The 25,949-nt window shown below is 41.0% G+C and overlaps 1 protein-coding gene across 1 annotated transcript; it reads right to left on the reverse strand.

Annotated features, from left to right (window-relative positions):
- Window positions 1–6,611: 6,611 nt before the first annotated feature.
- Window positions 6,612–24,540, reverse strand: loxl1 (lysyl oxidase-like 1). The gene is made up of 7 exons (XM_068573001.1): window positions 23,047–24,540; window positions 18,634–18,742; window positions 17,507–17,644; window positions 11,528–11,684; window positions 11,304–11,399; window positions 10,839–10,954; window positions 6,612–8,981 (listed from the first exon to the last, which is right to left on the reverse strand). The coding sequence occupies exons 1-7, from the start codon at window positions 24,179–24,181 to the stop codon at window positions 8,975–8,977; spliced, it is 1,758 nt and encodes a 585-aa protein (XP_068429102.1). The 5' UTR covers window positions 24,182–24,540; the 3' UTR covers window positions 6,612–8,974.
- Window positions 24,541–25,949: the final 1,409 nt, after the last annotated feature.

Below are 25,949 nucleotides of genomic sequence, written 5' to 3' on the forward strand. Positions count from 1 at the left end.
GATAATAATTATAAACAAATGTTTGGATTGAGTTTACCAATTGACCGAAAGAAATCCAATGGGATCAATGCCTGGGAGTGAGGCCTCTGTGAATGTGCATCCGGAGCCTGATGTTTTTCAAATTGAGCAGTTAATGATCAAGATGGCTTGAAATAGAATAACAACTAAAGGGGAGCAACACAATTATTATGTTCATAATTGTTTGCAAAATCGCCCATTTGCATCTCTGTAAAGTGGGTTCTGTTAATTATAGCCCTTAAAGCTGGTGACCCACCCTCCCCCCCCAAAAAACTCTCTGTCTTTGTTCAATCGCACCGAGAGATGTCATTAGTAACATAATAACAACTCAAATCATTTGACTAAAATCATCAAACGTTTGCTGTGACCTGAAATAGTAACACACTGTTGAAAAGTTTAAATGTGATAATAGAATATGCCAAGCGATATCGACGTGTCACTGAGGATTTTGTAGCTTTAGAATCCGTACATATAATTCAACTTCGAAGGATGTTCTATTTTATCACACGTATGGACATAACACATGTTAGTTAAAGTCCACTCCCAGATGGACATATGCTGAGTACTGATTTTGTCTAACTATAGTAACATGCATGATTACTCTGCAACACTAAAAATGGATATGTGTTTACATTTCCCTTATAGGAACAGTTTCACATTTCAGGAAGAACAAGAGATGCAGTAGATAAGACGAGTGATGCCACTCTGTATGAATCGATCAGTATGGATCCTAACTCCCGCAAACTTGTGTTTCCCAAAATGTCGAAATAGTCCTTTGACAGTGGCTTCTGGCATTTTCCAGCTTTGGAAATACAACGAGGGTGGAGTCCCAGCTGACTCTGATATTTGTGTTGACACAAAGAAACGCACAAATCAGCAGCTCCCAAAAGCTATTGGCATCAAGCAGCAACAAAACAAAAAAAAATAAACAAAAAAAATCCCATCCTAATTCATCTTTACATGCGCGTGACAAGTGGAATCAGAGCATCCAGCCAGCTATTGAGGAGGGGTCACCTAGAAGTCTGGAGCAGGGCCGTGCTAGTCAGCAACAGCGAGGGAGTGCCGCTGCCACCGGCCTGTGAAATCACAGATCTGATGATGGGAGTCATCCCCCTGACAACACAGGAAATGGTGACAGTGGAGGTTGGAGAATGAGTCTGGAGAAAAATGGGCCTGTCAGACGGGCCTGAGCACAGCGGTGCGGGGCCACCGCTCCCTGTGACTGACTTCATCACTGACACTCCCCATGGAGCCAGTGGAGGAGTGGGTGGGTGCGTGGGTGGGGGGTAGCGGGGCTTTTGCAGGGAACCCGATTAAGGCTGGAAGCCTATCTTCCCTGCACAAGATCTCCTCATTTGTTCCAATTGCCTGGGTAGTATAAACACGAATATCCCAACTTCAATTTCTGCCTTTCGAGGAAAGAAAGCCTTAATGAGAATTTATTGCCCTGTTGTTGTAACCGTGTGGACTCTTAGGGATGCTGGAGGAATTGGCCATTTGCATACTCCTTAAAATTGATGAAAGTGAGCAAACTAAGCTGTAAGAGAGAGTGTTTTTTTTTTTTTTGTTGTTGTGTGCAGCCGACACCAAATACAAGCCAGATGTTTCAGTGATGAAGCAGGCGGTATTTAAACTGTCAGGCAGTGCACTCAAGTGTGTCTTGTGTCTATGAAATGAGCTGCTTCTTTGTCTCGTATAACGCCCATAGCTTTCGATGTGGAGCGTTAACACAAGAAGGGAAATGTTTGTTAACTCTGATATACAGTATATGGCGGAATCAGCTTTGCATAAAGTGTGCACAGGATGAGGTATTATCAAAAGAAATGAGCCAGCAACTGCAACTGCATGTAAATCAGAAGAAAGTCCCCCCTCCCTCTTACTATTCAAGAGTCTTCAGCCATTCACTATCTTCCAGCCGGTGGTTTCTCCTCTGCCTCTATTCTAGCTTTACAAAGCCAACCTTTCCTCTTACCTTTCCCATGCAGCAATGTGTTTATCCCAACGGAAATGAAGATTTCTTCACATCTTTATTCATTTAATTAGGCTGCAAAGCAGAGCTGGAGCCAGAAGATGAATTACCTGTGGCCTTGATATTGTGCCACAGAATCTCTACACAGTAGGCTCTGCAGAAATTAGACCTCAAGTCTGGAGGTGGGCTTTTTGGCAATGTCGGCTCACAGATAGTCCCCATTCTCTCTTTCTACTTAATTCAATTATCCTTATATAAACCTGCTGGAGTGAAGGAGGAAGGTCTCAAGTTATGTCTTTTAGCCCTTTGCAAACTGGTTAGGGTGGAGGGGTTTGAGTTTGTATCAATAGTAAGTCTATTAATTGAAATGGTGAAAGTCTAACAAATGTCTAAAAATCGTGTCTATTTAATGTGCTGGACAAAGAGGGAGTTAGTAAGTTGAACACTACTAATGCTTTAGAGAGACTTACGGTATTTATGATTACATATCATAAATACCTGGTATCTTGCAAAAACCATTCATAAATACAAAACTGCCTGAGAGATAGTCTAAACTATTAAGTACAGATGTATGCATCCAGTAAACGCTTAATTAAGCTCTTTCACATGCTACATGCAGATTGTAGAGGCAAAGCTCCCCAGACAAAACGTCTGATGAAACACAAATAATAATTAGTATTTGAGCAGAAACACTCCCTCATGATGTGACCTCACCGTGAACTAATACACACACTGTGGCTAAAATAGAAAAGTGGTGTGGGAGGGAGAGCAAATTACTGAAGCTGAATGTTGTCACCTTACCATCAGTGTCACCACAAAATTATGATTATGCGCTGCTTGAGTGAAATAAATGTCAGATCAACTAAACTATCATGTTGGAGGGGGGAAAAAAGCTAAAGAAGATAGAGGAGGAATGCCATTTTTTAAAGTGATGGAAAAGGTTATTGGGAGGAGAAGCTTGTTTTATTATTCACTTTATTTACTGTATTTAATTAATTATTTTGAGTGTATTATAATATCCACAGCTAGTGTGCCACATACACAGTGAGTGTGGCTTAGTAAAGATATGATGGATGTTGGAAAGGGACTGCACTCAGTAGATAATGATCGGTCAAATTTGTCATGACAGGAATACCAGCCTCCACAATCGGCCTGTCCTCATCATAGATCCCAAAGGTCCCGCCTCTTTCAACTCCATCACTGTGCGTGCAGTGCGACTGTAATGGCCCGCCATCAGCGTGCCTTACTAATGCCTGATAATCAAGCAAAAATCCATTCGTGATAACCAGCCCTCAGTTGGTCGTGACTGACAACTTCAAACGCCGAAAGAGGTGTTTCCTGGTGGTTCTCCATCTTCAGCATCAGCAGCATTATACCCATGGCTCCAGCTCCTGCGGGGGTTTCTGTGTATTCAATGACGTCTCGCCACTGAAAATGCTGGAAGATCTAATCAGTCTTGCTTCACTTCACTTGATCAGTTCCCTCAATTAGGTTGCAAGCTTGCAGCTGCAAAACAGTTGTTGCTTTACATAGGTTTGCTGGTAAAGTAAATGTGCCTTGTTGTGAAGGGGAGTTGTTTGTCTTGAGGTTCTTTACAGCCCTGCCTCGAGATCCTCTGCTTATCGACGATCAGACATAACACTTTCCCGCCTGGAGCAAAGTATTTACATACGTAATGGATTTGCTCTTATCATGTTGCAACCTATCCTGTATGAGTCGTTCCCTTTTCTCAGGATACTCTCACTCCATGTTCTTTTGATTGGGTGCCAGCAAGTTCGCAGGGCTCAGGCACTGAATGAGAAGTGGCCTGCAACAATGAAGGAGAATTACAACATGCGTGTTGCTACAGATAGTTGTGTTGTTAGAAAATGTGTTATTAAGGAGAGAGTTTCAAGACACTGTCTGCTTTTGGAATTCCCTTGGGATGGAGCCCCAATTGCAGAATGTTTTATGCCACAGGGTTTAAGTTTTAACTCTTGTATCAGGGAAAGCGGTGACACTGCACATCCTGTCAGCTGATCAGAATCATCAGATGTTTACAATCACCTTGTAATCTGACAAGCTGCTCTGACCAATTGGTCAGAGCAGCTTACAAACTCTTCCTCCTGCTACATGCAGTTAGCTGTGCTGATTCGTCCCCCTAGTCTCCTCCTGCTCTAGTTTCTTAAGACCATGCTGGCGTTGGCATCTCTGGCATTGTGCATCATGTATATTCCATATCTCAGTTATACACTATGTGTCTGTGGGATTTTGTTCCGTACACCCCCTGGGGTATATTTATGTGCTCCACTCAGAATCGCACACTGTTTGGATTCACTAGGGAAACACCCTCAAGCACATTCCTGATAAATACAATTGTATTTCTTGCAATAAATGGTCTTAAATCATTTAAGAAATTAAAATGATTGCAGCACTGTAGAAGATGCTCCCAGTGGACATTGTGCATTATTGCCTAAACTCAACACAGGGCTAGAAGGCTTCCTTTAAGCTGCTTAACCACAAGCTGCTAGAGGACACAAAACGCAAAAACAGAGGCTATTTTATCAAAATCAGATATATAAAAGTGACACTTTTCAACAAGACAGACAAAGACTGTCAATTCCTTTTTTGGAAAAGTTATACCTTCAAGTAAAACAAGGCATTGCATTATTTGGTTTCTCTCCCCCTCATTAGGAGTTACCTATCTGTCTTTCTCTCTCTTATACACAAACACACACACACACACACACAGACACACACAGACACACACGAACACACTCAAACATATTCATATAAACACATACGGTCAAAGTTGAGTACATGGTAGTGCGTGCTGCAGCACTTTCACAAAACAACATAATGTGGCAGAGAAAGCTGGAATGGGGTGATTTCATGTGGACAGCCTGAACAAACAGCCCATACCAAAACGGGGGTCAGGGTTTAGTTAGGACAGACCAAATATGAGAGAGAGAACAGCATATCAAAACAACTAGATAATGGATCCTCACTCCCATGGGGAGAAAGGAAATACCTCTACGAGGAATGTCTATGTGTTTTTCAAATACCATATTTCACTGAAACTATACTGTTAATAGTTGATTGGGTACACTGCACACATGAATGCAATATCATGGCCTTGCAATATCTTTGCAAAGATAACCACACATTTATGTTTTTTCTCATTCATGTTGACGAGATTTCAAATTCAGTTGTATCTCATTTGATAGTGAACTGTGACTCTTAAAGCATGGCCCCATGACCCTCCCTTCCTTGGTTGAGAAAAAAAAGCAAACTACCAGCCCGACTAACTGTCTCTCCTCCTATATACAGCACGAGTTGTCCATACCCATCTGATGTTCGGCTCTGAAACAAAAATGAGGCTTTGACTTTTTATAGCAAACAGCATAGCGGGTGTGAGAGCTATCACAAAAACAAACTGCTAATTTCTTGCAAATGCAAATCCTCCTTACAGATAATCACATCATCACACAAGCTGTGTGTGCACTTCGGCAGAATACGGGCTCATGACAACCACCCCTCCTACCACACAAAAACAACAAAATTGAATAATCCCACATCCACGCATGCACACAGCCAGCAAGCAACACATGCATATTAATGAGTTTCTCCAAGTAAACTGTAACATACACAACAGTGGAAGCAGCGGCCAGGATAATATCAGTTGGCATAGCGGCCGTAAAAATAAAATCTGAATTACTTTTTTTTTTTTTAGAGAAACCTGTAATAGCCTCTGTCGGTTGCTGAACGTGAACGCACGTTTAGCATGCACACAATGTGCAGCTGCTGAGAGTCTGAAATGCAATGCAAGATAAATGGTTCATTTAGAAGAGTGGGTATCTTTTCTGTACAAACTATGAAGAATAATCGCATCAGACACGACGCAAACCCACTTGAGTATATATGAATGCACCACATCTAATGGCGGAGCGGGAGGAGGTAGGAGACACCAAGTTTAATGAGTCCTATCACAATACAGCAGTAAAACCCTTACTGTGAAAAGAAAACACACGCGTACGATATACAACCATTTAAAGTTGCACGTCTCTCCCTTGACTTCATGACTCTTTTCTTTATATTTAGCTTGAAAACAGTGCAAGCTTCTCTCTCACTGTTCCTACATGATGTCAACAGAAATTAATGAGCATGTAAATTTGGCAATGTGGCGGCAGCAATGTGACCCAAGCAAATAGGTTATAAGGTTGTCTACATGTTCGACGACATCATAAACATGAATGTGACTTATTCATTGACGCCCAGCACCAGTGTCAACACACAGTCGTTGTATTTACTGTTTGCAGGCATCCTTTATGCAGTGTGTGTTTTTCTGTTCTCATAAAGTTCAGATTTGCAACCCTGTCTGAATCATGCATGACAAATGACATACAGCAGCTGTGAAAATGCCTTAATGAATTAAACATATTACACCTAATCTCTTATGAAGGGGATGATTTCAGTAACCTGTCACACCTGTCACACAGCATTTCCTCAGAATCTACTGATACGTATTCTGTGTAAACCTCGTATGAAGCACAGGGATCCACCGCTGGCACATCGTGTTTGTATTCCAATGAGTGCACACAGCAGATGTGTAAATGTATTTATTGTAAAAGACATTTTTGACAGGTGTTCATTGTTAGAAACATACAAATGTCATCACCACATAGCAAAGATGCTGTATTGCTGTCACCTACTCTTTATCCGTTGTTGCATCTTGTCAATGAGCGTACGTTATGATCATGAGCTACGCACATAAGTAAAATACAGAAGAACTGGCTAGTTACAGTAAAATGAGCCAAACTTAATTGTTTTTTAAACCTTGAAACTACTTTGTTACAAATTGTACACATGTTGGTGCTTTAACATTGTTCAATCATCATCAACAGATATTAAAGTTGAAATCATTTATATTTTCATTTAATCAAACCCCATTTTTTATACTTGGAAAAAAATGAATATTCAGTAAATCCCTCTTTATAGAGTAATTTAAATTGTTATATCATAGAACTGCTTTGTTAATGGAAACCAAATATTCCCCACTGCTGCTGGTTCACAACAATGGGGTGACATATTGTAAAGCCGTACTAAGAATCTTTTTGTCGACACGATTAGTGTTAACGACAATCGTTGACAAAATTGTGAGAAATAAAACAAGGTGTAAGCAAGTTTGAAGCGAATCAGTTTTAAAAATTGCAGGGACTAATGGGACAAGAAGTCACAGTCACAGTGAGCTGTTGATGAAGAGCTGCAGGCGACAGACTGTACAACTCCAACTTCTCAGCCAAATAACCAACTCCTGTTACTGTGCCTTGCTGTTGATTGGAAAATTACTATGAAATCACATCACAGTTGCTCATGGCGTGACGGAGGAAGTCCAATTATTGACTAACTTCTTTAATGAATCTCTGGTATGTTTGGTTCCACTGTAAACTGAGGCACAAGTTGCTCTTCTGATGTACTGTTGCTTACAAAGTGGGCACTCAAGGAGTGTTTGATGGATTATTCAACCACATTTGTTGCGACCATCGGTGACCACAGGTGTCACAAACCAATCAGGGTTGAAATCTTAAAAATTGTTACTTTAAGTCTTTTGGAATAATACTTATTTATTCTTTTGCATCCCAACATTGTGTGATCATTGATGTGTTTAACAGAACTGTGAGCTTTAGCCGAGTGCTGCAACACAGTGGTTGAAGGCCATAGAGAACCATTGTGAGGATTGTCAATGGAAACCAAACACTTAACAGGAATTCACTCAATTGGAGAGGTAGGTAGTGACAGCTTTTTTATGCTCTGCTTTGTAATGCTTAGTCTGTAGCCATAGTTTTTTTTTTCTCCAACAACTATTTGAATAACTCAGATTATCAATGAAAAAAAAGAGTTCATTGAATTTCACAAATTACAGTAACAGGACAAACTGGATGAACAAAGTACAATCAGTTCCAGTAAGACCCTAAAATATGTGTATATCCTATTTAGGTATAGATGACCTACGTTCCATCTGATCAGTGTTGGTAGTCGAAGAACAGACCCCAAAACAGTGTAATTATACAGCTTACATAGTGGGAGTCTTTTGTTCTGGAAAGCACCATTTTTCCGCCAGTTGAGTTTCCTGTTTGTGTTTTACTGAAATAAGAAAGGATGGACAGAGACAAGACACAAATAATCAAGGATTTAGAGGAGTACAGAGACAAGTAATGACCGTCTTTTTTCATGTTGACTTCAAATTTGATGGACTTGACAAATGCAAATATGGCCTGCTGTTTTCCTCTTGCTGTTAACACAACATTAAACAGGAAATGCTCAGAGAATCACAGTATCCCAGCCTGATCCACTGAGGCAGTGAAGAGAAAAAACTAAAAACAAACTAACACACATTATAGTTCTTCTGAGTCACTGAGCATCTCTGTCTGTCCCCACACGGCATGGATGAATGCTGCTGGGAAGACTTTGTCCCTAATTTTATTTGTTGGATCGCAGCTGAACCCTGATTTGTCGGGAACCACTCATTTCAGCACCGGCACCGTTTCACGCTTTATTTTATAATTTATAATTCAAACACAGCCACTCTGCCGGGAGTGTGCATATGTTTGTGTGCAGATACAGTAAACACCTTTTTTGAAAGTCAATGATGTGTTCCAACATTAACCAAACCAGACTGGTAGAGATGCAATATGAGAAATATAGTTGGTAGCACAATCTTTTGGCGTATGCACATTGAAGGAATGTGGAATTAGTAATTATTGTGATTTCAAGATGAAATTATGCATTATGCTAAATTGTATGTGTGTATGTGAGTGCATGCTCACTTGAAACCCCCCCACAATAATTTCAGTGCCAGTGGATCCCTTTTTTTCCCCATGGGCTTAGGATAGTGAGAAAGCACAAAATAGTTGAGACAAACAACAATGAACCAACAACAAATGGATTCCATTCACATTTCAATGGAATAGCAATCAGGGTCACCCATGGCAGCCTTCCAGTGCCTGATCAAGACCTGTAAAATAAACAGACAACATTCAACACTGTGAGAGGAGCTCTTACATTTCAGGCTCATGGAATATGAGATACTGTACATAAGGAACAATTTGACCCTGCTTAAACTAAATAACTGCTCAGATAAGGTAATCAACTATTGACTGAATTACAAAAGATCCTTTGTATTCTTTGTATATTACAGTGTATATTACAGTGTGATGCCAAACCTATAAAAACAACAACAACATTTGCTCTTATAATTGAATTGTGGTTAGGCAAACACTCAAATTGGTAAGAGGTTTTGCTGTCTACTACCTCCTTACTTACTGTTACTTAATTACTGCTATGCCTATAAAAATGTACGTTCTTGCACCATACGCAATGCAATTTACAGAGATACTAGTGGCAGATTTACCACTATTTTTCTTGAGGGATTCAAAAAACAAAACAATCGAGGTCCTTGATTTTAGGCAGAGGGAGACTCGCTGGCAACATAACTACTGTCGCTGGCAGTTTTAAACTTACAAGAAAGATGTGAAAGGGGTCATAAACATGCACACCTTGCATATCCAAGGCAAATAATCCGCATCCTTATTTCTGGTTTTATGAGTATGAGAAGTAAAATTGTGATCAGGGTAATATATCATTTGAGCGCAACCCGTGGATATCGGGATAGCTTAAGTGCTTGTTCATATTTTCAAACAGTATGTCTATTTTTTAACGGCCCATGTGAAAAAGCTTTTACAATAAGAACTAACCAATGTGTTGATGGGGGTTGCTGGAGTGCCAACTTCCCCAAATCTAACAAACTGCAGGACAGCTTTATAAAGTCCAACGTTGACTTCTCGTTGCTGCTGATTAGGCAATTGTTCTTCAGGGGATGGACTTAGCATGAAACATAACTGGGATTTCTGCAGCTGCTGTACTGAAACCTTAAATGAAATATGTTTGATCCTTTTGTGACCAGTTGCAGAAATTAACAAATAATACATCAAACACAATTTTTATGTGCATACATATTATATTTGAAGACAATTGTTACAATTAAGGGTTATTACTATTGAGATTTCGGCTCTTTTGCTGATAATGATTTTATTTTGGACAGATAATGTCTGTAACCATAACTACTGTGTATATAATTACATACACAATGTGAAATTATTATTTTTTAAATATCGATTCCTTTAAATATTAGACATTATTGAGGGAAATAAGGCTTGTAGCATCTGCTAATGCAATTATCTTATTGGCATCACAACCTAACTATTATATTCAGCTTTCATTAACTCTGAAAATGCTTAGGCAAACATATTTTTAAGTGTATCTTTAACTGTACCAGTGAAACTGATGGAGACCAACTAGTGCACTTAAACCTAATGATGCTTTCCTCATGTATAGACACTCTCTATATGAAGTATTTTCAAGAGGGTTTGATAGTAATACTGAGTGCAATGACACACTTTCTAATAACACTATTCAACAGTTCAACACCCCTTAATCTCCCGTTAAGGGAGAAAATTTAAGTTTCAGAGACTATTAATCTTAACTGGAGAATGAGAACATAATTCATATAATCATCAAATATTTTAGACAGGAATCCATTAAGTCCACTAAGTAATTCAAAACACTATGAGGCTCTTCATAAAACTGCCACCCTGTAATGTGGCTCAGTGTAACTCTATGGGATCAGGACACAACCCGATTTATGGTTGGCCTTTTAGTTCACGTTGTACAAAAACACAATATCTGAAAACTGCCCAGCCTTTACTTGCAGCAGATTATGAGAACCTTGGTAATACATGTAACACTTACCCAATGACCAATTACTAATCAATTACCAAATGTGTGAAAAGTGTTTAAGTTCAGTTTTACTTACTGTGTTATCTTGCAGTTGTTTGCTGTAACAAATCGTCCGGTGTAGTGTATGTTACACCTCACCACGTTGTTGGTGAAGTCGGATTCCAGCACCAAGAATTTGGGATTAACCTGAAGCTGAGAGACAAAGGATAAGAAGGCAGATTACAACTCACCATAATACCAAAACAACTGATGGGCCCAACACTCCAAATATGATGGTATTTGAGATAGATGATACACACATCATCATGTATACTGTAGATCTTTTGTTTGTCCAGCCACACTGACCAAATAAAATATGCGTGTGAAATAAACAAGAGCATGGGTGGGGAACCACTGAGCCATGAAGTGCTTGCAGATAACTAGAAACCTGTCAGTAACTTCATCACTCTTTTACTACCCCGATCAATTTGTTTTGGTGTCCTTGAACCTCACCGTCTTCCAGGAATTGTCCGTGCACACTTGATTCTTATATAACTCTTACCCTTAGTATGTATTTTCCAGGCTGAATGTCCGTGATATCGATCCATTGGCAGTCAATATCAGCATTGTATGTATCATAGCAGCCTGGACTCAGACCCTGCACAAACAGAGGGGAGGTGAGACGCTCATGTGGAATACTGATCGGAGCAAAAATAGTTCTACTTACACTATTGCCGTTTCCAAATTAAGCAATGCCTAACTTCATGTTTTGGTTTGCTGTGTTACCTGAGTTTGAGTGGTACAGGCATAGCGCTTCAGGTGGCCAAAGTCACAGGTGGTGTCCTCCAGACAGAAGCTGGCCTTGTGTCCCTCTGCCACTTTACGGCCAGTACTGACCTCCAGCAAATCATAGTGGCTGAACTCATCCATACTGTGGTAGTGCCTGTCGGAACGAGCAAAAGGCTGTCAATGTAGCAAAAAGTGAAAGAAACATCAACGTTTAGGTGGGAAATCAAGTTAATTCTAGTGTTATCTGTTAAGTCGTGCCAGCATCTGAGCAGAATGTATAGTCCGTTTATTAAATGCGTTAATTACATTGTCATTTTGTTTCAATTTGGCATATCCAAGTTGAGGTGTGTAACTTTAAAGGCCATCAGTGAATTGACTGACCTGTTGACCTCATCTGCTAACAAGTTATGTTGCACCTTGACTGAACACATTATAAAGTATCAAAGGACAATGGGTACTAATTAACAGCAACAATAAAGTACTGCTGAAGCAGGACATTAACACCCTAATGATGTATGAATGTTGTTAATTAGCTTGTATCAGTCGACGAGATCAGAAGTGTTTGTGTGTGAGAGTGTGTACGCATTTGCATGCCTGTGCGCACTTGTGGCTATTTTTATGTGTACGTGCACATATCGGTGTGTGTTTCACAATATGCGTGTGTTTGTGTGCCGTTCAGAGTGTGTTTGTTTGCGCAGCTTTAGCGGCTTAGGAATGCTTGGATGCACATGGCCACTGATCATCTCAACTGATCCGAAATAGAAACCAAGTGACTCTGTCAAAGAGCCGGTCCATTTGAAATCATCTGCAATATTAACAGCTATATGGATAGCACCTCCCCCAAATATCCAAGTGACCCGGGGTGCTATTTAGTTTTCACAAGCCCGCTAAATTATGTCAAAACAATATAAGCGCGCTTAAAAAGGATACATTCCTTGTCATGTTTTTTTCTCTGTTAAGCCGAATCAGAACTGTTTATTGCCAAGTATACACTTACAAGGAAAAGGAATGTGGCTACGGAATTGGTGCGTAACAGTAAACAAATAGTACAAGATATGAAAAAAAAGGTATATTATTAAAGTGTATTATTAAAGTGTCAACTGTATAGAGAAAAGATGTGCAAGGATGAGTAACTTAATTGTCCATGTCAGTGGGAGTCACAGGCATTATCAATGAACCTGACAGTAAATGGGAAGAAAGTGTTTTTGTGGCATGAGGTAGCCTTTTGCCAGACAGAAAGGACTTGAACAGTTTGTGTTCAGGGTGAGAGCGGTCAGCTACAATCTTACTCGCCGGCGAAGGGCCCTGGAGGCAAACAGGTTGTGGAGGGACGGCAGATTGCAGCCAATCACCCTCTCAGCAAAGCGAATAATACCAGACGGTGATGGAGGAGCAGAGGATGGACTCATGGATGGAACTGATTTTAAGCTCCCACATGAGGTCCTTGGGTTGTTGGATTAGACCAGGAAGCGGAAGGACTCCATAGCATTGACCACACAAGATCACTAGATGGTCAGTCTCCCACCTGTAGGCGGACTCATCCCCACCAGAGATGAGTCCAATGAGTGTGGTATCATCAGCAAACTTCAGGAGCTGACAGACTGGTGACTGGAGGTGCAGCTGTTGGTGTACAGGGAGAATAGCAAAGGGGACGAGATGTAGCCTTGGGGTGAACCCGTACTGATCGTCCTAGAGTCTGAGACATGTTTTCACAGCTTCACATACTGCTTTCTGTCAGACAGGGAGTCCGTGATCCATTTTCAGGTGGACCGGACAGGTACAGCTGGGAGAGCTTGTCCTGCAGCAGAGAAGAGATGATGGTATTGAAGGCAGGCTTGAAGTCTTCAAACAGGATCCTGGCATAGGTTCCTGAAGAGTCCAGATGCTATAGGATGAAGTGAAGGGCCAGGTTGACTGCATCATCTTCAGACCTGTTGGCTCGACAGGGCAAATTGCATGGGGTCCAGGAGTGGGTTGGTGAGGGTTTTGAGGTGGGACAGGACAAGGTCTTTAAAAGACTTCATGAGCACATAGATTATGTGCTCTCAGCTTTGGTTTTTGGGGGACAGGGATGATGACTAAATCCTTGGCGCAAGCTATGTGTACACGTCAAAACGCCAAAGGTGAACCTTGTCAATCACAAATAAGCCATGCCTGAAAGTTCTGGCGTCTATTTTACTCTGAATGGGACCATAATTTAGTAAATGAACATCATATTAAAGAAGACTTCAAACCAGCAGTTAAGACCGTAAACTCATGTTTACAGTATTAACTGAGGTAATAAATCAAGTGAGAAGTGGGGAAACTTCTCACAGACTTTTAGCCAATCAGACTTCTTTTTGCACAAATGAGAAATCGTCCCCATCTGGCTATTAAGAAATATTGCCAGTTAAGGGCATATCCGCATTTTGTTTCACTTTTCAGAACTGGAAGTGTGAACCTGAATCTAGCGCAGCAGATCAGCAATACACCCTACGTTACTAAAGCTTAGGGAGGTGTTTGCCTAACTCTGTGGTTAGTTTACAGAATGTGGGTCTTGTACTATTATTGTATTGCATTGTGTCACGTGTTCTTGGATTTTCTTCAACCCATACATACTATTTATGTCTATGACATATGCCATCATCTCAACTATAACAACACAATTGAATAACACATAATTGTTGCACTGGCAAATAACAGTCCAACATTTAAAACCAGCACAGAGTTGAATCAGCTTGGACACAATCTCAACAAACGATGAGCATGATAAATCTTACAAAGTGAATTGTAAATCACAACATACAGTATCTCAGTGGTATGAATCAAGGCATATCATCAACTGCCAAATAATTGATGATGGTTATGTGAATAGCTATTGACGTACTTCTGACAAAACAACCACAAATAAGTAAGCACAAACAAGTTGCTCTATATATATATATATATATATATATATATATATATATATATATATATATATATATATATATATATATATATATATGACCTGGAGTTTGTGTGGACCTGAATACATTTTCATTCAGTGGGGAATGATAGATACAAAATGACCAAAAACAATATGACAATGTTCCTAAAGGGGACACCAACAATTAAATGACAGATTACAGGATCTAAATACACCTTCTAGCAGCTATTGCAAGTATGTATTTCCGTGGTCCTTTCATTTTTTAAATGACTCCATACAGTAAATGTAAGTGGTGTTGACTTTAGTTGCTGCAGCGGTGAGGTAAGCGCTGGATCTCCTACAGTCACACGAACTCAGACTATATAAATATTGCCCTTTCGCCTTACTTCATAGCCCATGTTACAACATAGCAACAGCTTTTACTGGAACACTCATTAAGGATTGAAGGATGGCTTGGAAGGAAACATGAGTACTTTCCACTAATAGAGCAAGTGAACATTCAAGGACTTCTTTTTCCATAGAAGAGGCAACCAATTATGAACTTCTTTCAGGTACCTTCCAGTTGTTATCTGCAGCTAAACACTATCTGTAGTCTGACTAATGTACATGACTGAGAGTGTTTCCAGGCTTATTCTATGTAGGGCACGGGGGGAAATATGCACTTTGTGCAAAACATGTGTGAGTCACACTGTTCATATCACATGTGTGTGTATAAACCATGAACCAGGACAGGAGGGCCTTGAAGGTTGAAGTCTTTGTTTTCTCTGAACTGCCGTTCATTTCAGTGGCAGTCTTGAGATGATTATCAACAGTATATGTGAGTGTGTGTGTGAGTGAAATAGAAAGAAAAAGTGTGGGATGCAAAGAAAAAGATTGAGAGTGGGAGGTGCTGAATTATGAGGTTCCTGGAAGGGTCCCTTGCCTGAATCCCCTCACTGACTATGTCAGCTATAGAGAATGTAGGGTTGGAAGGACACAGAGGATTTAACAAGAGTAATTTGTAATTGTAACAAATACAACACAAAACATTCCAATCCTTCTTTGACGTTGTGAGTCATTTTCCACTTGTGTTGTAACAAACAAGGCATTTAGAGTTTCTGAAATTGTAGTGCAGGTTGTAAAACACAGAGAACTATAGTAGGTTCTGTGAGAACTATTTAGCAGTGGCCTGACATTTGCACTCCACAAACAGCAACCAGGATATGAAGACATGCATCCAAGGCCCTGTACAAATAGCAGTCAAGATCCCTCACCACAAAGGTCACAAACTTAAAAAAAGGGACAAACATGTTCTACCAAATACGCAGGTCATTTTAATTGGCAGACAAAAATAAGTTCTCATTGAATTCTTTGTCCTCGTTTTGTGTAAAATAAGCCGACTAGAATTCCAACATAGCACCATGATACTCAAGAGGATGCTGTTCCTTCCCTTCTTCTAATACTCCAATGAAAAAGATGGGGGTGAGTGTAATGAAAAGCAAAACTGTCAACTGGATGCTTATTCAACAGAAATGTAGGGCAAGAAAGTTTATTGTGAGAATCTGGGCTAGAGATCTTCTTCCCCTAAAGAGAATTCTTTGTTAACAAACACTCTGTCCCAGTAACCCATATCCATGCCATCATACTTTAGCAGCTGTGTGATCCAGTGTCACAGATCGACAGGAAAAATGGATAGATTTGTCATTCTAATCACACAGCCAGTGGAATGATTGTCTTGGCTTTCTGCCTCCTGGGAACCAATGTGTAAATGCAGACTGATGTCACACAGAAACAACACTGCCAATCTCCTGACGGGCAGTCGACATTCTTCCAAGATGAGAATAGTAAAGCAGGGCCTGGCAACAGTGTCAGTGGGCGGACTTGCTGAAATTGAGATAAAAGCCAGTCCATGGAATATATTATCATAAAACACTGACGAAACTCCCCAAATCACCTCATCAGTAGTTCCCTAGAGCTATGACTGGCTATAATCTGTCCACTGAGAAAGACACAGTGAGACATGTACTTTCTAAATGGATCCAACCCACAAAACTGCATAGATTTATGTTTAATTAAATGTTGGGTATTTGTCCTGTTTTATTTCTATACTTCCATACTGTTGATGTGGCACCCCAATCTCCTCTTTAGACCAGGAAACTAAAATATGTGAGTATTTTCTGGGCCAACAAGGGCATGTCTTGCCTTTTCTTGCAGTATGACCGTATGGTGCACTGTGATACCCTATCTGAATTTACCTTCAGTCAAATGACATTGACATGTGCTTAATCAATTTAGTTGACATGAACTGATACCTCTTTGATCGCAGATGTTCCTTCCACCCCCCCACCCCCCTTAAGGTTTTTTTTTGGGTGGTATTTCCTTATCCAAAGCTCGGGTCCAAGAACCCAGGGTGTCAAAGCCCCTTTAGGCAAATTTCCGATTTGTGGTATAAATACAATTTGCTTGACTTCCCTCTGTGTCTAGGCTCATATTTATTGAGACAGGAAATGCAAAACATCATCCATCATGGTTCAGTACATTCATTTAAGGTGTTATATATGAGATTGGGAGCATTTCTATTTCTCAATATGGCAACGGCTGATCTGACAGCTCGCAGCTCACGGTGCTACCAGCGTTCATGCTTGGTTTGAGCTTGGTGCAGTGATGCAGGCGCAAAGTACACATGGCAGAAAATGATGTCATCACAGCTTTGCAGTTTTTGTATAAAGGCTATTAAGTATGCCCATGAATATGAGTTTCCATTTAGTTATAATTTCTTCTCAACATTGAGGAGGTTGGTTTATGCCGTTCTGCTGGCAACCCTCATTGATTTTTTTTCTTCTTCACAATATATTTTGTATTTACGAAAAATACTTTGTGTTGAGTGTTAAGCATGAATGCGTATGGTGATCAACATTTACCAATCTATGTTTACAAATATTAGTTACGTAAATAATTACTGTCTGTAAGAATAAAATCAGATAACGATGGCTGCCAGCTATCTCGCTGGTTACCACAACAGATAATAGCATTACTAGTAAAGCATTATTATCTGATTGAGTGAAATGTGTTGAGTAGGAAGTACTTACTGGTGACAGCTATGCCATTCCCATGTGTGATGTGGCCTGTTGGGCATGAAGTCGGCAGTGCCCTTGTTCTTCACCCTCTGAGGGAATCGCAGCAGGACCCTTACATCGTAGTCTGTGGTCTCAGGGCCATAGGCAGAGCTGAATGGCGGACACATATATCAGGACCAAAAACACTGAGGAAAATAACTGTACAACTGGCTGCAAAAAGAATGTCCGCAAGTCTGTTTCTTATAACTTAGAGAAGGAAAGATAAAAAGAGCAAGACCGGAAAGGCTTGGAGGCAGGAGCATATCTGCTAAATAATTCACTCTACAGATTACAACCACCTCCCCACATACACAGTTCCAACACGGGGAGAGGGAACATGCTGTTGCACGATTCCCTTTTTTGTGTGAAAGAGGAGGAACAACCACGAGTCCGCAATGCCACTGAAGATCTAAGCCATTCATCTTGTGGCTGTTGTTGACATTGGAGTGTATGGCAAATTACAACAGCCCATCTGTCGGTGATTGCTGCAAACTCAGACAGGATATGAAAGGGCTTTGAGGGATGGCTGTGCTTGTGATGGGAAGAGGGCAAATAGAGCAGCCATGGGGACAGCACACTTCCATCATTTCAATAGTGTCTTCAGTACAGAGGCAGGCAAAGGGCTCAGGCCCGGGGCTCATGGGATGCTATCCACAACACTGAGAATTTAAACCAACAGTCTTTATCCCAGGAGGGGAAGAGGATCCATTTCACTTCAATTGTGCTGTTGGTCAACTTTTTTCATTATTTCTATCAGATATTATTGCACAGAACTGGTGTGATCCTGAAGGCTACCTTAGACTTGTGGATGGTTCGCTCGCTGGTTAATGTTGCCCAAAAGGTGAAGCAGCTTATAAAGAACACTATTTCACTAAAACAAATGCACTTTGCTGGTAAAGCATGCTCTGCAGCAGTGTATATATAACCTGTACAGGACATTAAAGGGCTACATTGAAAAGGGAAATAATGAATTGTTTCTTACATACCTCAATTGATTGTTTTTCAGGTGTGCGAACCACTGAGCCACCAAGCTACCCTTAAGATATTGCAGAAACCACTAAATTTAGAAGCCAGAAAAGGACATCCAGTATTGGGCTTACCTTGAAAGACATTTTTCTTCAGCAGCACAGCGGAGTGAGTACATGTGGGCTTTCTGGATATATGTGGAAGCCTGGACATAGTTGGGATCAGGAACCAGGTCAGGCAAACCTGAAATGATAGACAGACTGCTCAACATATATGGTAATTCAGCCACTTTAAATAACACACAACCTTGCTTCAACAAGTGAAAGTAATTTGCTCACAAACCCTGAAAACAAAAGAGCAGCTACTTGTTGGTTTTGTCAAACTCATATTTTAGACTCTAACATGATAGTATATGCAATATTTAAACAATGTTGTAAACTGTATTTAACGCTGACAAACTACAATTACAACACTGCTATTTCACTAGGATTTTACTTGATTCAATGATTAGTAATCTGTGACAGGACACCTTTTGATCTCTTTGAATTCCAGCCCAGTCACTGCCAGCGAGTTCACATATTTGTCATCAACTTTTTATTACCTGGTATTTGCTGATTGGCGGATATTATGGGCCCACAGTTCAAGACTGGGTCACTCTACATGGAGCTGTTGGCAACTGATCGCTGCGAATTCCAGATTATTATCAGAGTTTTCTAATGAGACACTTTTGCTCCGTAAACCAGAAAGACCACAACACAGTTTGAGTTTTTGCAAAAGGAAACCTTTTTTATATCAATAATTTCTTGACTAATGTTATGTGATTGTCCATGTGCACAGATCTTAATATGAACATTTCACTTGATTTAAACCTTCAATATAGTTGAAAACATAGTAAACATAGAATACCAAGTCATATAGGTTTGGGATAAGGCTAAATGTGTAAGTATCTGAGCTGCAGTATCACAGGAGAGCTTGTTGCAATGCACCCACAAGCAACAAGCTTTTCATACTTTGGATTCTGGAAACAAGTGACAAAGAAGAAGAGATGAGGGGGAAAACACAGGCACATATAGCAAGAGAGCCAGACAGAGAAACCGAGAGGGAGAACATGCGTGCCAGGGCAAAAACAACAGTGATCTCACACCACTGCTGTTTTGAAAGTGGGCGACTGACCAAGTCTGTCAGAAAATCTGAGGAACAAGTGAAAAGAAAAGCAGGCCTTACTTGTCAGAGTGAATGTTTGTCTGTCCCCTTCCCAGTAAAGGCCATGCTAGCAAGGGTCTCTGGCGCAACTTATCACCCCTCTCTGCTTAGCATACAAAGGCCAGACGCGTTTTATTGTGAGCTTGTACAAGCAATTGAAAGTCCAACCACCCAACCTCTCGGCCTAAAAGTGTTAATAAAATCACAAACAATTATGAACAACTTGAATTTCTGTTGAAGCTATCTACAACCATGGAAAAGAAGATAGATAGGGAAATAAAACACTGTCTTCAGATTTTGGATTAACACCATGGTTTTTAGCAACAGGAAGTTTTAGATTTTACAATCGTCCAGTTTTAAATCCTGGTAAGTCCTCCCTCTCAGCTCCAAGTAGAAATAATGGCTTAGCCTTTGCGAGCATAGTGTAAACATCCTATATGACAGTAAAGAACAAGGGAAGCCTCCTGGGGCAGACCATGATGTAAACACTGTAAGACCAGTGTGAATGCAGAGTTTTTCCAGCAGCACTCTCAAGCTTTTTTCTTCTTCTCCTCCCCCTAGAAAGGCTTTGTTCTCTGCCTCCTAATCTTTTGAAATGTGAAATTGGGTGTCTTTCAGAGGGATGAAGTGTATTGAGAAGCCAGAGCTGATCAGCTCTCGACAGCATGTGACAAAGCCACACATTACACTCTAAGTGGAGCACGGAGAAAAGAAACTTAATCTCGCCATGCTTTTTATACCATCTAATGTAGCATAATAAAATACATGAGGGCTCCCGCTCTAGATACTCCTGCTTTAAGCGCCTGGCTGTTAGCTGCAGGGGACTGACAAATCGGAATACTTGAAGTTCATTGGAGGTGATTTAAAAATGAAAAAATCAGAATAGCGTTTCATGATTAAGTATAAAGTATGTTACATATTCTTTTGCTAGGTAGTTTATTTTATAGTCTAAGCCCTGCCGTTAATACAGTGCACATCCTATCATAATTATTAACCATTTTTCTTTTGGTCAGTAGATACATTATAGATTAAATTCAGCAATGGTGAGACGCTAAAATCCTTTTTCTTAATTTGAAGTTATGATGTTGAAGCTAATGATTGAAATAACAGCAGCTCTGCCCTTCAGCTGCCTAATTAATTCATCTTACAGTCTAATTATTCTCATGTATGACTGCTTGTGGCTTTGTCACGGAATATGAGAGCAATTAATGGTGAGTTGAAATGATGTGGGGACAATATGCAACGTTTTTTAACTGTTCTTTGCCATTTTACTTAATTACAAAACCACTGAAACATAATCGCTTTCGAAGCTACACTCAAAAGAGTGCACAATCCAATTCAGCAACTGGGCTAGAGTATTACTAACAGAGAAAACTATGCAAGTGAATAGAGTTGATTCATCTGAACGTGTTCTCAAATTGAACTCATTGTTGATCAAAGTCTGTCTCTTTGTCACTTTGCCTAATAACAGAATACAAGGATTTCTCAGGGGGACAAAAAGAGAATGAGCCTCAGGAGCACACCATCTATTTATTTAACCTTAGTATTCAAACTTAGTAAAAGGACCTTGCCGACTGATGTGAAAGCCAATGTGAATTGAGAAAAAACACTCACTTGATCAGTTGATCCAATTTTGCACATGTGGTCAAATTATCTGTTTTTAACACTTTGTGTACTGTGTAATGTTGTTGCTTTATTTATGCTGCACCTAGCGGCTGTGGGTCAAGCCTTATTCATTGTATGTGATTCTAGGAACAACTTGTATGTCCAACCATTTGACAGTTAAAAGCAATGACTGGAAAGTGGTTCTGGTTTACGGAAACTAGTTTAATGGCCCTAAACTTAATCATTTCTGTTATCTGTACTCTTTGGTTGTGAATGGTAAAACCTGCTAGCTAGTGCACCAATGCTAAACCTACCCTAAACCTATTTGGGTTTTGTTGTACTTTCATGTATACATTTTTTCAGAATGTACTTATATATGTTTTTAATATTATTTTAGGAGCATCATGTTCATTGAAACATACGTATATTTTGATATATAGCAGTGTATCGTATACTTTACTACCTTTAGTAGGACACAACATTGTCCTTAGAATAGGCATTTATATGATACATAAATATGCTTGTCTGTTGACTAAAGTTCTAAGTAGAACTAAAACATGTAGATCACAATATGTATGGTACTGTAACAGCTTAATGATGTGCTATGAAGCAGTGCAATAAAAATGTCAGCTTTCCAACAGCTCCCAATGGTGGAATCTTTATCACAGTGATTACAGGGAGCACTCAGGCATCTGCACACATGTTGGCTTTTTGTGCTGTAGAAATGGCTCCCAGCAATAGAGTGGCTAATGAATGATGGTTGCAACACACACAGTACACTATAGAGACTGCAGCACGGTTAGGCAGATCATTGAGTAACACAAAAGGTACATCTACATTATTAAGAGTCTGAGAAACTCATCTCAGAACAGAAACAGCCTCTGGTACTCAAATGTTGTTTGCATTTAGTTTAGTCATGTTTTCCTCCAGCATTAATAATAAGCTCAAGAAAAACAGCACTTTATGAAACTATATTATTTAAGCCGGGATATTGCAGGTTTTAACATGCCCTTTTACCCTAAGAACTCAGACTGTAATATTTTTTTGATTTCCTCTAGCTGAAGCAATGGACCCCATGTGTAACAGGGACTTTCCATGCTTTCCCTCCCCCTCAGGGAGTGGTGAGTTGCTGTATCCCCCTCCCTTGTTTCCCCTCTCCTGTCCTCAAGCCCAGGAGGCAGACATGGCCCACCAACACCCTCTGTCACCAGACCCCCTATGAGGTCACCACTGCCATTACCTAATTCCACACACTGCGTGAACCAGTCAACTTTTGTGTAGCACAGACCTCCCCACACAAAAAAACACAGTGGTTCTTGTGTGCTCTCTGTACATTGGCAGGGTTTGCTCAGCACCTGGTTTCAATAACCATACAAGTGGGAAAAGATGAACCGTGCGTCCACTTTACTGTTTGTAAACTGAAAAATAGGCTGAACTTTGAGAGGACATTTTATTCTTATTACTCCAGATATCTGACAAACATGAAAGAAGAATATTGGAAAAGCATGACTGAGAGCTCTCTACTCACTTAGGTTTTACACATTTTAAATTCACCTATCCAGCAACTACAGAAATTAAATCAAAGACAGAAACACCTGAGGAGTGTTGGAACCTGAGTGCCTTGGAATTGGCTCCAATTCAGACTTGGCACCCTTGTGCCTCTCCTAATATTTAAGATTTTAAATAAAGGATACATTGTGTGTTTTCTCACAAAACCCCCCAAAAAAAGCTTACCGTACCTCTCTGTTCTGGCCGGTACACACTCCCGACATTCATGCTGGGGTTCTCGAGGCCAGTGTTTGGAGAAGTTCTGCCTGGAGAAACGGGCTGCAGGAAAGGAGGCTGGGGTCTTCCGAATGGAGGAAACTGCTCATACTGAGGGCTCCTAACTTGTGGTTGACCGGCTGTTCCTGTCCTGTCCACTATTACGGGAGCTGCCTGGTTGGCATCAGGGGCAGAGACAGCAGGGTAAGCAGGGACCGCAGGACCAGATTCCCCATTGAAGATACTGTGGGTGTATCTATGGTCCAGACCATCTACAACTGGGGGTTGAGCAGCACGTGCAGGCACCACAGGGTTGGGCCCATAGCCATAAGACTGGTAGTAACGGTAGCCATCGTCAGTAAAATCAGTGGGAGCACCTGGGAGCACTGGGGCCAGACCTCCATACGCTCCACCAGTATATCCCTGTCCAGCGCCATACCCTCCGCCACCATATCCTCCACCACCATATACTCCACCACCAAATCCTCCACCTGCAACCGGCTGAAACGGTGGCTCATAGTTCCTGACTGCCCCTTCTCCAAAACTAGGTTCGTAAGGTACTGGTTGGAAGGGAGGCTGTTGAGGAAATGGGTTCTGTGGGTAGGATGGAATATAAGAGGATGAAGAAAAGGATGTTGAAGATGATGACGAAGATCCTGTGGAGGGCCTGAAGCGAGTACTAGAGGATCCTTGGAACTGACTACCTCCTGTGCTGCCTGCAGTATGCCTCCAGTTATCAGGCACTTGCCCAAATCCAAAAGGATGTCTTGCCTGCCCACGGACAGTTTCAGAGGATCCTCTCGGTGGAGCCTGTCGGCGGACATTGCCTCCCTGAGGTCTACGTGAAGAACGTGGACGAGTGTCTGCCACAACTACCCTGGGACCTCTGTCCTGTGCCCCTGCTCCAGCAGGGACATATTCAGCTCCACTATTCAGCAGGCTAAACAGCCGGCCATTGTTCTCCCATTGTATCACCTGCCTCCAAGGGGTTGCAGAGCCGTCCTGCCCCTGGCTCCGGCTCTGGCTCTGCTCCTGAGTCCGTGTAGCAACCTGAGCCTGCCCTGAGCCCAGCAGGACGAATACTAAACATGCCACAACAATAGACAACATACTGGCTCCAAAGATGCTACAGCTCCCCACACGGTGAAAAAAACCCTCTAGTCCACCAGCAGCAAAAACTCAAACCACCTGTAGCTATGTCAATAAAGCATGTGTATCTTCTTCCCGCAGGTACAGCTTTGGTGAGAGTGTGGAGACAGACGCAGGATTGAAAAGTAAGCCTGTGGTTGAGTGCATCTGCAGGTCTTCACTGCCAGCAGTAGAGGAGGTTGAACGTGCATTAAGTAGCAATCACACCCAGGAGATGAAAGTGAGCTTCAGAAGACCAACTGGTGGTGTTACCGTCTGTTGCTGTGAGAATATGTCCTGATTTCTTGTCGGTCTTTTGGCTTTCCTGTCAGTAGACTGAACATTGCTTTCTGCCTTCTGGAAAGAATAGTCTGTGCACTGCACGACTGCAAGCTTGTATTTGCCTGATTGCTTACAATAGGCTGTGAAAAAATCTAAAACTTTTTCTAAGCAGAGGTCCCACATGGCCCTAGTGCTAGTGATGTTTCCTGGCCTGCAGCAGCCAGGGCTCTGTGAGGCTTCCACATACAACCATTACCATCTGCAAAGGCATTGTATAACGCATCTCACTTTCAAGGATTTTTCTTTCTCTTCTCATCCTGTACAGTACAAGCAGAGATACTCAAAACATGACCTGGATTTTTCGAAAGGTGTTTGAAAGGCTTGTTGTGTTTTAGATTTTCTTTTAAACCTTGAAGAAATGCAACAACCATATGCAGCTGGAAAATCACTGGTAACAGGGACACTGTCACAGAGAACCGCACGGATGCAGTTCAAACAATAAACAGCAGGTTATTTGTTACTTGATCCTCAAGTAACACTTTCATCAAGAGACAACAACATCGTGCAAACAATGAGCATTTAATAAGAATATACTTTCTGGTAATCCGTAATGTAAAATAAAAATGAGTCAATATTTATTTGCTCGGTATTTTTCGTGTGGTCTGTATCATCCACCCCAAGTCAGTTATGAAGGTAGAAACCCCTCCTCCCTACACAAGCGTTTAAGCGATCACACACACACACACACACACACACACACACAGAGACACACACAGACACACACACACACACACACACACACACCTCCAACCCTTATTCCCGTTGCTGCTTGTAGTAAATTGAATGCACAAAAGACACGCATACAAGCTCTGCAGAAAGACAACACTGTGTGTGCTGTTGTATGTCGATACTATCAAAGCCCTGTTGCCCTCTGAGACCCTCACTTACACAAATGTTCTGAGAGACAAGTCATTAATAAACATTTTCACGTGGGATTTAAAACCGCTTGGTTAATGCTTGCCTTGATAGAGTGTGTTCATGCAGACACAATCTGATTTCTCCCCATTATCAAAGTCAGCAGTTTGCAAGGTATTTTCCTTGGCATGGATCGCATGGGCAATGGCCACAATGTGCCACAGTCCAAATAGAGGACAACGTTTATTTCAGGCTTTAGGCAGTCAACGTCCATGTTGCCTCTCTAAAACAGGATTCAGAAAAAAACAACCTGATCTGCACATGCTGATTTCAATTTAAGCCCTCTTCCACAAATGCACAAGAGACGCTCCATCATGATCGTCCTGCACAATGGAATGCAGGGATGAGTCTTCAGGGAAAACAGTTGGCTGTGCAGAGCAGAATGCATCAATATGGATATGATCTCATTACTATAATGTAATACATCTGGGTCTACAGACATGGCTTGCTTTCTCGTGCAGCTATGCAATGACTCATAACTTAAAAGTTGACA

This window comes from Clinocottus analis, unplaced genomic scaffold (assembly GCF_023055335.1).
Source record: "Clinocottus analis isolate CAN_PGR_092001 unplaced genomic scaffold, fCliAna1.0.p SCAF_1, whole genome shotgun sequence".
In the NCBI taxonomy this organism is placed as follows: Eukaryota; Metazoa; Chordata; class Actinopteri; order Perciformes; family Cottidae; genus Clinocottus; species Clinocottus analis.

Coding starts and splice junctions, on each gene's coding strand:
- loxl1 (XM_068573001.1), bottom strand. CDS start 24,181: ATGTTGTCTATTGTTGTGGCATGTTTAGTATTCGTCCTGCTGGGCTCA. Junction 17,645..18,633: donor GAAGAAAAATGTCTTTCAAG/GTAAGCCCAATA, acceptor TCCGCCATTCAG/CTCTGCCTATGGCCCTGAGA. Junction 11,400..11,527: donor CCTGTACCACTCAAACTCAG/GTAACACAGCAA, acceptor CTGTTTGTGCAG/GGTCTGAGTCCAGGCTGCTA.